General features: G+C 51.3%; 1 protein-coding gene across 1 annotated transcript in view; it reads left to right on the top strand.

The window, feature by feature from the left end:
* The window catches only part of KCNH3 (potassium voltage-gated channel subfamily H member 3), a 68,963-nt gene that overhangs the window by 49,022 nt on the left and 6,780 nt on the right, over positions 1-13,161 (top strand). The window contains exons 7-11 of the mRNA XM_081181279.1: positions 1,827-2,034; positions 4,467-4,733; positions 7,140-7,339; positions 11,088-11,337; positions 12,196-12,410. Coding sequence (XP_081037405.1) covers positions 1,827-2,034; positions 4,467-4,733; positions 7,140-7,339; positions 11,088-11,337; positions 12,196-12,410 — 1,140 coding nt within the window. The remainder of the gene's footprint in view (positions 1-1,826; positions 2,035-4,466; positions 4,734-7,139; positions 7,340-11,087; positions 11,338-12,195; positions 12,411-13,161) is intronic.

Raw genomic sequence — 13,161 nt, forward strand, 5'->3', positions numbered from 1 at the left:
GTCTCTCTCCCCCTCAACATTTAATTTACATGTAAGCAAAAACAAAACCTAAAAGCTGGAATATGTTTCTGCAGCAAAGTCATGCCTTCCGTCCCTATGGATTATAAGAACCGTGATTCATCTGGCATGAGAGAAATCTACTCTGTATATGCTCAGAGGTGCTCTTCACCCCAGGCATGAATTAAAATAGCCCACGCTAATGCATCGTACGGTTGATTCAAGTTCTCAGCATTGTCTGAACCACACTTCAGGGCCCAGTGAGGGCTAATAATCACTAGCATCTGGGCTTAAACAGTTTGGAAAAGGTGGCAGGTCCTTCCAAGCTCGGCAATGGCCCGATGGGATTGGTAGAGTCACCTCTGTGGTGATGTACGGCCTCCTCAGCGGGAGACATTAATACAACGATAAAAAGAAACCAGCTTGCTGAAGATTCTTAGGTGATTGCCCAGACATGATGTTAAAAACATGAATACACTGAATGCACCTGTTTTTTGTTTTTCGAACCATAACAGCTTCAGCGCTGTGTGTGTGGGAGGACAAGCAGGACTGCAAATATTGTATGTGGGGAGGCAAGTTTCCTCTTCCCCCACCCCCTCCATGGTGCGGTTCTGCTTAAAACCCCTCCCCACTTCAAAACTGCTGTTAGCTCTAAGCCAGAAGCTTCCCTTTGCTCCTATGGAACTCTTCGCTCTTAAACAAAGGCATAATGCTTCCCCTTTCCTAGGGGGCTGTCCTGCTACCTGGGCTCCAACCGAGTTTTGAGCTCTACCCACCCAGCTACATGCCCCCCTCCCATTTTTCAGATGACCTCCCAGTTTGTGGCAAGCATATATCCAGAAATGTGATAATGAGACGGCCACTTGGGCTGTTGGCTGGTGTCTTGATGGAAACAGTAAAAACCTAAATCTAAGTGTGATGCACTTTAAAGCTGTTTAGCTAATTAAGCTAATTAATTAGCAGACCTGGCATATATTTTATTGTTATCCTTTTCCTTACTCTCCCCCCCCAAAAAAAAAAGTCATGCTTTAAAATTTGGGAGGAAAGATAGTAAGCTTACATACCCTCCAACATTTTTTTTTAATGCAAATAGGGACATCCCATTCCATAATGATAATTTTACTGTTTATACCCCCACACATCTGACTGGCTTGCCCCAACCACTTAGGGCAGCTTCCAACATAAATAAAAACATAATAAAACATTAAACATTCTCTGTACAGGATTGCCTTCAGACGGCTCAGGGGTCGGATAACTCCATACCCTCCAACATTTCTCCAATGAAAATAGGGACGTCCTAAGGAAAAGTGGGACATTCCAGGATCAAATCAGAAACAGAGATGGCATCTTTAAATTAGAGACATCCATGGAAAATAGGGACACTTGGAAGGTCTGAACTTGCATTTAATTCAGAGGGAGATGCATTCTGAAGGGGCAAGCTCACCACCCCCACCCACCCACCCACATCTGCTTGAAGCCCCATTCTTGAGGATCCCTTCTTCCATCACTAGGAGCACCAACCTGCCCCCACAACCGTGGGTGCCTGGGGCCATGGGTGCCATTTGCCCTGGCACCAAAATTTGTGGGTGCTTGTTCCCTTGATGGAAAATTTTGTGGGTGCTCGGGCACCCAGGGCCCCAGGTAGTTGGCACCTATGCCCATCACACCCCGCCCCACAACTTCCCCTCCGTCAGCCCTCCAGGACCTCATCTTCTTCCATGGTTCCATTCCCACCCCGGCCATCCACATTGCAGCCCGAGGGGCCAATGCAAGTTGACGCAACTTCTCTCTCTCTCTTTCCTTTTCCCTCTCCTTCCCACCCCACTCAGTACTTCGGGGCTCATCTGCTTAAGACGGTGAGGCTCCTGCGCCTGCTGCGGCTGCTGCCCAACCTGGACCGGTACTCGCAATACAGCGCCGTGGTGCTGACGCTCCTCATGACCGTCTTCGCGCTCCTGGCCCACTGGGTCGCCTGCGTCTGGTACTTCATCGGGCAGCGCGAAGTCGAGAGCAGCCCCTCTCAGCTGCCGGGGATCGGTGAGTGGTTGTTTTTCTTTTGGTCTTTGCTCTTCCCGCCACATAAGCAAGCATTGTGCCACTCAATGGGGGCGTGCACACGTGTGTGTGCATGTGCGTGCGTGCACACGCGTGCATGCAAACCGATGCTGCAGGTGCCACATAAATAATAGTCCTGGCGCGCACGCTCGCTTTCGCTTTGGGGGCGATGAGTTCTCCTATAATTACTGTTGTCTACCCGACTCCTGGGACTGCGTGACGGCAGGCTTAGCAAGCAACCGCTGCCTTTACCTTGCCAAATCTTCCGGGACTCGGATCCTGACAATCAGCGGGCGGAGCCTCGGTGCTCCAAAGGTGGCGCTTATTGCCACTTGGCGCATAGTCGGGAGATCTCTCCCAAGCCCCTCGCTTACTTGATATCGTGGGATTTACTGACACAAACGCAGACCTTTTCTCCCCCCCCTTTTTTTTTTAAAAAGCAAGCACTATTCCCCCCCCCCCTTGATAACTGCAGCTGGCGCAACTGATGTCGACGGGGTTGTTTTGGGGCATGTTTTGGGCTCTTGTTTTTAGCAAGAGATGGAAAGGGGCTGTTCGTGTATTTCTGTGGAGCTTGCCTAAAGATCCCAACTTCTCCCAACTTCGGGAAAAAACAAAGCGAGTGAAAGGAAACAGACCCCGCCCCTCCGCTGCCCAATTTTCGTTTGCAGAGATAACGGTGGGCAGAGATGAGCAGGGATCTCATGCCCCCACCTCGTGTTCTTAAATGAACCAGATGCTAGCCAGGAAGTAAGCCCAACTGAATTCAGTGGGGGCTTGTTGTTGTTGTTTAGTCGTTTAGTCGTGTCCGACTCTTCGTGACCCCATGGACCAGAGCACGCCAGGCACTCCTGTCTTCCACTGCCTCCCGCAGTTTGGTCAGACTCATGCTGGTAGCTTCGAGAACACTGCCCAACCATCTCGTCCTCTGTCATCCCCTTCTCCTTGCGCCCTCCATCTTTCCCAACATCAGGGTCTTTTCCAGGAAGTCTTCTCTTCTCATGAGGTGGCCAAAGTATTGGAGCCTCAGCTTCAGGATCTGTCCTTCCAGTGAGCACTCAGGGCTGATTTCCTTCAGAATGGAGAGGTTTGAGCTTCTTACAGTCCATGGGACTCTCAAGAGTCTCCTCCAGCACCATATATATATATATACACACACACACACACACACACACACACACACACACACACACATATTTAAATGATGCTACACCCTTTTCCAGATCCTTGGTTTCTTTGAAGGTTTTCACCAGCTAGCTTTCCGGAGGAGAGGACCTTTCTAATACAGTGGTGCCCCGCAAGACAAATGCCTCTCAAGACGGAAAACTCGCTAGACGAAAGAGTTTTCCGTTTTGGAGGTGCTTCGCAAAACGAATCTCCTATGGGCTTGCTTCGCAAGACGAAAATGTCTTGCGAGATCCTGCGGGGGGTTTTTTCCTCCCCCCCCTTTTCTAAGCCACTAAGCCGCTTATCAGCTGATCCGATAAGCCGATAAGCCGCTAAAAGCGCTAATAACGCTAATCTGCTAATCCTTCAATGGGCTTGCTTCGCAAGACGAAAAAACCGCTAGACGAAGAGAATCACAGAACGGATTTGTCAGGGCTGCCACTCAGTCCCAGCTCACATAGGACCACGTTAGCCAGCGTTCAGGTTAAAAGAGTCTTTATTGGATTACAGGTTCCATTTCCAAACTGCAATGTGCAGCCCTACTTCTTCTAGGTCAGACCGGCGAAGACCCGTCTGAGTCTCCGCCTCTAGCACACCAGCTTAATACCCTAGCCTTGCTCCACCTCCTGCGCCTTTCCTTCCGTCTCTGGGTCCTTCTGCCCCCCCGGGGTCTCTTCTTTCCTACTCTCTTCTGACGCGGACCCCCCTGACCCTTCCGCCTCCTTGCGGCGGGCTTTGGGACCTGGCTCACTTTCGGGGCTGCTTACTGCGCCAGCTTCCGCTACATTTGAACTTGGCGCGCGCGCCCAACTCTCAACCTTCCTCTTGATCGTTTCGTCGCTCCCCGAGGTGGGCGTGACTACTCCTGACTCATGCCCTCCCTCCTTCTGAAAGCCTCCGGAACCCGATATCTGGTCCCCTTTCTCCCCACTGCTCCCTGCTGGGTACGTGGGTCCCGATCTCCAACTGCTGCTCTCTGATTCCTCTCTGGACCCTTCTTCCTGGGGTGTCCCCCTGCTTTCCCCCCTCGCTCTGACCGCTGGCGCTCCCTTCTGGGAATCCTCGGACTCACTGGATAAGCTCGGCGATCTCGGTTCGTCATCCCCACTCATCTTTCCTTCGTATTCCTCCCCCTCGCTCTCTGTCTCCTCCCTTCTCTGCGTCTCTGCTCCTGAACCCCTGACAGGATTCTTTTCGTCTTGCGAGGCACCACTGTAACCTGCTTTCCCCCTTCCTCTTCCTCCCAGGGTGGCTGCAGGAGTTGGCCCGTCGCCTCGAGACGCCCTACTACTTGGCTCAGAGGAACAGCAGCGCTGAGGACGACTCCGCCAACGGGACCAGCCCGGCTCTGAACGGCAGCACGTGGGAGCTTTTAGGGGGGCCCTCGCTGAGAAGCGCTTATATCACCTCCCTGTACTTCGCCCTCAGCAGCTTAACCAGTGTGGGCTTTGGCAACGTGTCGGCAAACACCGACTCGGAGAAGATTTTCTCCATCTGCACCATGCTGGTGGGGGGTGAGTAAGGCCCTAAGCCTGGGGCGGCAGTGGGCTGGGAGTGAGGAGCATCGGCAGGTTTTGTTTTGCTGTTTTATTAAAAAAAGAAAACAACAACAACATGTCATTCTGCTCTTCCTCCTCGTTTCCCTTTTCGTAGCTCCTGGGCAATCTGGTTATCATGACAACCACGGGGCAAGCACCTTCTATAAATACGGCTTATAATTTGGTGCTGTCCCAAAAACCCAGCAGTAAGGCAGTACTGTTGTTTTGAGAACCTTCCCTTACGGCAGGAAGGTAGTTTCACGGCCCCAGTTCTTAAAAATGGTTGGTTCAATACAGGCCAGAGCCAGTGTGGTGTAGTGGTTAAGATCAGTAGATTCGTAATCTGGTGAACTGGGTTCGCGTCTCCGCTCCTCCACATGGGTGACCTTGGGCCAGTCACACTTCTCTGAAGTCTCTCAGCCCCACTCACCTCACAGAGTGTTTGTTGTGGGGGAGGAAGGGAAAGGAGAATGTTAGCTGCTTTGAGACTCCTTCGGGTAGTGATAAAGCGGGATATCAAATACAAACTCTCTGTAGCTGTTGTCGGACTTCAACTCCCAGCAAGCCCCAGCAAGCATGATCCATGGTCAGGGATGATGGGAGTTGCAATCCAACATCAGATCCCACCAACCCACTGTCCTTAGATGGAAGAAGGTAGGAAATAAACGAGAAGGGGGAAATGTGAGGATCTGCATTTAGTATCCACTCTTGCCAACCATCAGCAAGGAGGATGCAGGTGGGCCCAAGCGTTGGGAGTTTGTGGCATTCTTGGACAGTCCACAAGCTTAGCCAAGGCCTGCTGCACTCATGCCTGCTGTCCTAGAAAACGAAAGCAGAAAGTCTTGGGATGCTGGCTTCTGCACCCAGCACTTGTTTCTGTGCACTGTGGAGCGGTCTCAAAATTAGGGAATACCTTCAGCTTCCGCTAAAGTTAATGAACTGGAGGTGAAAAGCCAGTTCCCCCTCACCCCCAGGAGGATTAAAAAGAGAGAGAAATACGCGGCACAGGGTGTCATCTGCAGCTCTGTTTCTAGTGAGGCCTGCAAATGCAGCAGAATGAGCTTGGAGTGAGATGGGTTAACTTCTGAGGTGGTGGAATGGCCTGTACTACTTTACGCTGCAGGTGGTGGTGGGGTTTTGAGAAATTGTGTTTTTAATGCTCCCTTATGTGAAAAGCAGGGACACGGGTTAAACCACAGAGCCTAGGACTTGCCGATCAGAAGGTCGGCAGTTCGAATCCCCGTGACGGGGTGAGCTCCCGTTGCTCGGTCCCTGCTCTTGCCAACCTAGCAGTTCGAAAGCACGTCAAAGTGCAAGTAGATAAATAGTTATCGCTCCGGTGGGAAGGTAAACGGCATTTCCGTGCGCTGCTCTGGTTCGCCAGAAGCGGCTTAGTCATGCTGGCCACATGACCCGGAAGCTGTACACCGGCTCCCTTGGCCAGTAAAGCAAGATGAGCGCCACAACCCCAGAGTCGGCCATGACTGAACCTAATGGTCAGGGGTCCCTTTACCTTTTTTATGTGAAAAGCACCAAAGCAAGTAGAAAACTAGTACAGTGGTGCTCCTTTTTTAAAAAATTACTTGCAGGGAATTTAATTACCTGCTGGGGGGAGGGACATTTCAAAAAAGTGACCCACCACCTGCAGCCTGAAGAGGTACATTCTACTACCTCAGAATTCTGCAACCTGCATAGTAGTAGTAGTAGTAGTAGTAGTAGTAGTAGTAGTAGTAGTAATAAATTTATACCCCACCCATCTGGCTGGGTTTCCCCAGCCACCCTGGGTGGCTCCCAGCAGAATATTAAAAACACGAGAAAACATCAAGTATTAAAAACTTCCCAATACAGAGCTGCCTTTAGATGTCTTCTAAAAGTCAGATAGTTGTTTATTTCCTTGACATCTGATGGGAGGGCGTTCCGCAGGGCAGGCACCACTACCAAGAAGGCCCTCTGCCTGGTTCCCTGTAACCTCACTTCTCGCTGGGAGGGAACTGCCAAAAGGTCCTCAGAGCTGGACCTCAGTGTCTGGGCTGAACAATAGGGGGTGGAGACGCTCCTTCAGGGCCGAGGCCGTTTAGGGCTTTAAAGGTCAGCACCAACACTTTGAATTATGCTCGGAAACATACTGGGAGCCAATGTACGTAGGTTGCAGGTCAATGGATTTTTGTTCAGGGCAAGGCAGGGCGGGGAAGACCAGTGTCTTAGCCACCATGTCTTGCTTGTGCTTTTAGGTCACATATAATGCTTGGACTTTGCACAGGTAGGCAGAACAGCGTAAACATTTATCCCACGTTAAGGGGTGGCAGAGGGGACATTCTGCTCCATGTTTGGTGGACTACCTTTGACGCCGCTTTCCTCCCTCTCCTCTCCCTCCCCCCCCAGCCTTGATGCACGCAGTAGTCTTCGGGAACGTGACCGCCATCATCCAGCGCATGTATGCGCGCCGCTTCCTCTACCACAGCCGCACGCGTGACCTGCGCGATTACATCCGCATCCACCGCATCCCTCCGCCGCTGAAGCAGCGCATGCTGGAGTACTTCCAAGCCACCTGGAGCGCCAGCAACGGCATCGATACTCGTGAGGTGAGGCGGGAAGCCTGGGTGGGGTGTGGGCCCGAACCACGAGGAAGAAGAAGAGGAGTTTGGATTTGATATCCCGCCTTTCACTCCCTTTAAGGCAGTGTTTCCCAAATGTTTTTGGGCAACGGCACACCTGTTTACTGAAAAAAAATCTTGCGGCACACCACCATTAAAGCCCCGCCCCGTGACGTCAGCGCGCAGCGTCACGCCGGGAGGGACGCACGAAAGTGAAAGTTTTTTCCCTCCCCCCTCAGTCCCTCGCTCGGAATTCAGCTCGTTTGGGGCATCGCTCCGGCTGCTCCCTCTCCCGCCGCGCATGGAGCCTCTCTCTGGCTCTCCCTCCGCGCAGGCTGAGGGAGGGAGGGAGGTGCGCGTGTGACCCGTCTCTGCTGGGAGACCAAACCCAGCGAGGCAGAGTCGCGCGGAGGCGCCCAGGCAGCGCTGCCGGCTGCGAGGAGGAGCGCCAGGCAGCAGCAGGAGGCGCGGCCTCTCCTCGCCGCCGCCGCCCCGCCTCTCGCCGCCCGACTCGCCCGCCTCCCTCCAGGCATCTCGCGGCACACCAGCCGATGTCTCACGGCACACTCGTGTGCCGCGGAACACCGGTTGGGAAACACTGCTTTAAGGAGTCTCAAAGTGGCTAACATTCTCCTTTCCCTTCCTCCCCCACAACAAACTCTCTGTGAGGTAAGTGAGGCTGAGAGACTTCAGAGAAATGTGACTGGCCCAAGGTCACCCAGCAGCTGCATGTGGAGGAGCGGAGACGCGAACCTGGTTCACCAGATTACAAGTCTACCGCTCTTAACCACTACACCACACTGGCTCTCCCACCCAGAAGCTCTCCCACCCAAGGGGCAGGGGATTGGGAGGGGACAGGGAGAGCAGCTGGTGAGGAAGTAGATTAGGGCACCTCAGCAGCGCGCAAGTGCCTCAGGAACGCCGGCAAAGCCTTCTGTTCTGCTGAACGCTTCCTAAAATCAAATCCAAGGCTATACTCCTGGACACCATGCAGTTCAGGGGAGTGGCATAGTCCCCTTCACTCTCTGCTTCACAGAGTTGTGATGAGGATAAAATTGGGCAAGGGGCATGATGTGCCATGCTGAACCCTTGGGGGTTTTTCTGGGGGTTGAGATATGACAGGAAGAGTGGAATACAGTGACGTAGCAATGAATGCATAGAAAAAGTGATTTGGCTATTAAGGGGGCAAGGAAATAAGAGTAGGCAAGCATAAACTAATGGAAATGTTTGCTCACCCCCAGTCCTTGCTGAAATCCGCCCTCGTCGTCCTACACACTGTCAGTGCTTTAACCTTAAACCAGGCACCCCCAAACTCAGCCCTCCAGATGTTTTCGGACTACAGTTCCCATCATCCCTGACCACTGGTCCTGTTAGCTAGGGATGATGGGAGTTGTAGTCCCAAAACATCTGGAGGGCTGAGTTTGGGGGTGCCAAACCTTGCATTCCATTCAGAATCTTCCCCTCTGACCATCTTTCCTTGCAGAACAGCTGCATCAATGGTTCCCTAACTTGGGGAGGGGGGCTTGGTTCCTCGAGCTCCTCCCCAGCACTCCCTACCCTGTAAACAAAAAAACAACAACCATTAATCAGAAGAGCGGTTTGCTCAACCCACTGAGGCTAGCATAATAAAATTTGACACAGAAACAACTGCACATTTATTCAAAATCCAGTTAAAATTATTTCATTTATTCACTTGATCCAGTGATGCCGGCTTTTCAAAGTGTTATACAGTGGTACCTCTATTATGTACTTAATTTGTTCCGGAGAGCCGTTCTTACCTGAAACTGTTCTTAACCTGAAGCACCACTTTAGTTAATGGGGCCTCCCACTGCTGCCGTGCTGCCGCTGCAAGATTTCTGTTCTCATCCTGAAGCAAAGTTCTTAACCCGAGGTATTATTTCTGGGTTAGCGGAGTCTGTAACCTGAAGCGTATGTAACCCGAGGTACCACTGTAGTCACTTACACCACCAGCGTCTCCTTGCTACCCCCTTGCTTCTTAGTGCCCCCGTAGGGAATCCCACTGCCCACTTTGGGGAAATCACTGAGCTAGAATGTAGTCCATTGTATCAAACTGGCCTATCAGAGCCTGCTGGGGAGGAGGAAAGGGAAGCACACCTGTGAGACCTTTTCCCAGGGATATAAGATGAGCCCTGCATCTAGTGCAGCATCCTGTCCTCCCAGCGGTCACCCAGATGCCAGTGGGAAACCAGCGAGGAGGATTTGAGCATGAAAGCTCGCTCTCCCTTTCCCGTGGCTTCCAGCAACTGGTATTCTGGAGCATCGCTTGGGTGTGGGAGGAGCTGTGTGCACATGGTGCTAAAACAGAAGGCGGGAGACATCAAAATGAGCAGCTGAATTCTGCGGCTTGTGTAAGACCTTCATATCAAGCCAAGCCTGCGTGCTGGGTTTTTGTGTGGTTTTATTCTGCTGGTCATGGAGAGGGGAAGAGAAGCAGCAGCAGTGTCCTGGCCAGTGGAAACTGCTTCCGCTAAGGCACATGAGGTTTCACAAAACCTTCCCGTATCTTTTCAAGCATACGGGCTTGAAACCTGTTTCAAAACAAAACAAGCCATTGTTCGTCAGGTGCTGTTTGGTGCCCACTGCAAAATTCCGCACTATCTCTGAGCTCAGATAGAAATGTAGCAGATGCAGGTGGAATTAAACAGTATGTTTGTTTTGCCACATTGCCATCCCATCCTTACTCCCAAGGGATTCAAAGCAATGTAGAAGGTGTTATCCTCACGAGTCATGACGACGTGTACAGTCGTACCTTGGTTGTCGAGCGCCTTACGAATCAAACGTTTTGGTTCCCGAACACTACAAATCTGGAAGTGAGTGATTCGGTTTGCAAATGTTCTTTGGAACCCGAACGCCTGACGCGGCTTCCGATTGGCTGCAGGAAGCTCCTGCAGCCAATCAGAAGCCACACCTTGGCTTTCAGAAGTTGAACGGACTTTCGGAACGCATTCCATTTGATAGCCAAGGTGTGACTGTATCAGCAATGGGTTGTGTGACTGGCTGTGGGTCCCACAATGAGGAACAATGGAGGCTTTCGATCCAGACCACCCCAGTCCAAATCTTGCATTCTAATCGTGACTTACATTGACTCTCTGCATTCAGGAAGAAAGATCTGCTGCTCCTTGTAAATCTTGGGCTGAATCACTCTTTCCAAAAGCCTCCTTCCAAAAGCTGGGGTTGAAGGGTAGAGCCGTAGAGACCATCCACTTGGTGTGTGTGTGTGTGTGTGTGTGTGTGTGTGTGTGTGTGTGTGTGTAAGAGAGAGAGAAAGAAAGAGAAAGAGAAAGGAAGTGTGTGTGTGTGTGTGTGTGTGTGTGTGTTTGTGTAAGAGAGAGGGGGGGAAGGAAGGAAGGAAGGAAGGAAGGAAGGAAGGAAGGAAGGAAGGAAGGAAGGAAGGAAAGGAAGGAAAGTGTGTGTGAGAGAGAGGGAGGGAGAAGGAAGTCACTATGGTAAGAGACCACAAACCATAGAATCTACTCTGTATTTTTCATTTTGTCCTCCATTGTGATGTGGTCTCTACACTTGAATTTTATATACTCGGTTGCCATTAGTGGCGATGGAGGGTGTTTGGGCCCAGACTCTCTTCTCTCACTTCCGTCACTTTTGTGATGTGCTTTTGGGGGAAAGCAACGGGGAGTGCACCACCAGTCCATGTGTTGATGACGGTACCAGCCGTGATGCTGCCACCGTGACCATTGTCTCCCTTTCCTCCCTCCAGTTGCTGCAGAGCCTCCCGGATGAACTTCGTGCAGACATCGCTCTCCATTTGCACAAGGATCTGCTGCAGCTGCCCCTCTTTGAGGGGGCCAGCCGGGGCTGCCGGCGCTCCCTTTCGCTCAGCGTCCGCACGTCGTTCTGCACGCCAGGGGAGTACCTGATCCGGCAGGGGGATGCCCTTCAGGCCCTCTACCTTGTCTGCTCGGGCTCCATGGAGGTGCTCAAAGATGGCACTGTGCTCGCCATCCTAGGTACGGGGACCTCTTTTGTTCCTGCTCCTCTTCCCTCCTAGAAGGGGTGGGATATTTGATGGCATTTGGGAGGGAGGAACAGGCAGGTAGACTCCTCTGCTTAAGAGCTGCTGCATGTGGAAAACCAAAGGTTCAGACTAGGGTCTTCTCCTTGACATGAGAGCAGGCCTTCACTGCAGTGGCTCCCCATCTGTGGAATGCTCTCCCCAGGAAAGTTTGCCTGGCACCTTCATTGTACACCTTTAGGCACCAGGCAAAATCATTCTTTTTTAACTAGGCCTTTAGCCGATCTGATTTACCCTTTTAAAATGTGAGTTTTTTGTGTGTGTTGGGGGGGTGTTGGGTTGCTGTTTATATTTTTATTGGGTATTTTGTGGTTTTATATCTTGATTTTATTCTGTGAACTGTCCTGAGACCCCTGGGTATAGAGCGGTATATAAATTCAATAAATAATAACAAAGTTTTTAGATGGAGGGGAAATTTAAGCATATCACTCCGCAACAGCATCTTGAAGTTTTATACACCGCCAGGACAACTGGAACATTTCCACCCCAAAGATGAAGATCAGATTCCCATTCTGTTCTGTGTCCTCAACTCTTAAGCCCTGCCAATGCCACTTTCCAGTTTGGGGGTTCCTTTAGCTCCTTTTGAAAACCAGCACCCTGCTTCTCTTGCTAAGGCAATCCAGGTAGGTGCTGCAGGTTGGCAGACCCAGGTGTGCACCCCCCCCTCGCAACAGGGTTCCACAGAACTAGCTCGACGGACCTTTTGATGCCAAGGGAGAAGGTGCCTCATTCAACACTGCGGCTAGTACTACTTTGCGAGTTGGATCTCACAAATTGCCTTTCGTTCTTTCAGGTAAGGGGGACCTAATCGGTTGCCACATCTCATCCAGGGAGGAGGCGGTCCAGGCCAACGCGGACGTGCGGGGCCTCACCTACTGTGACCTGCAGTGCCTGAGCTTGCCTGGCCTTCTGGCCAGCCTGGAGCTCTACCCAGAATTTGCCAGCAAATTTCGCCACGAGCTCCCGTGCGAGCTCAGCTACAACCTGGGCGGAGGCAGCAGCTTCCAGGTGAGTGGAAAGAACAGCTGCAACAGGGAGGAAAGCACTGTAAGGAGTAAGCAACAAATGCCTTTGAAAGGGTCGTGGGTGCACTAAGGCCCTTCAATGTGACCTGTTTATTGAGCATTTGTCCTGATTTGCTTGCACAAAGGATTGGATTGTTTCTGGGTTTGTTCTGAGCATTTGTTCTGACCTGTGATATGACAATCATTTATTCTGATTTGCTTGTGGGATGTTTACATGCCTGCCTTTTAGTCATTCATTCATTCCATGTTGTTCAATTCATTTTCCTGTTGCTTTCAAAACTGCATAATGTCCAATTCTTTTTTTAAAAAAGTTGATTGGTGACAGAATCCCCAAAACCACTTTAACTGTGCGAACCTAGTTTTCCAATATGCACTTGAACTCTTCCTACAAAACAGTGGCTTTGTGGAGACACCCGTTTGTGACACTGTCATTAGTCAGAGCTCTTTGTTCTTATTGCCCTTTCAACTTAACCCAGAAAGCATTTATCCAGATGCAGCCTCAGATACGACTGGCCAACTCTTCAGCACCCACTCCAGAAACAATCCAGAACTAATAAATTACTTTCCTAGGAGTCTGATGGGTGTCTAGGAGGTTAACCCAGATTGTGTCTGGACCAGCCTCCTTGGCAAGGTTGGAGAATCTGGGGGAGGTGGTAACAATTAGAGAGGTGAGTTCACCTAGTTCAGGGGTCTGCAAACCGCGGCTCCGGAGCCGCATGTGGCTCTTTTACACC

This window comes from Podarcis bocagei (genome assembly GCF_964188305.1).
Source record: "Podarcis bocagei genome assembly, chromosome: 2".
Classification (NCBI taxonomy): Eukaryota; Metazoa; Chordata; class Lepidosauria; order Squamata; family Lacertidae; genus Podarcis; species Podarcis bocagei.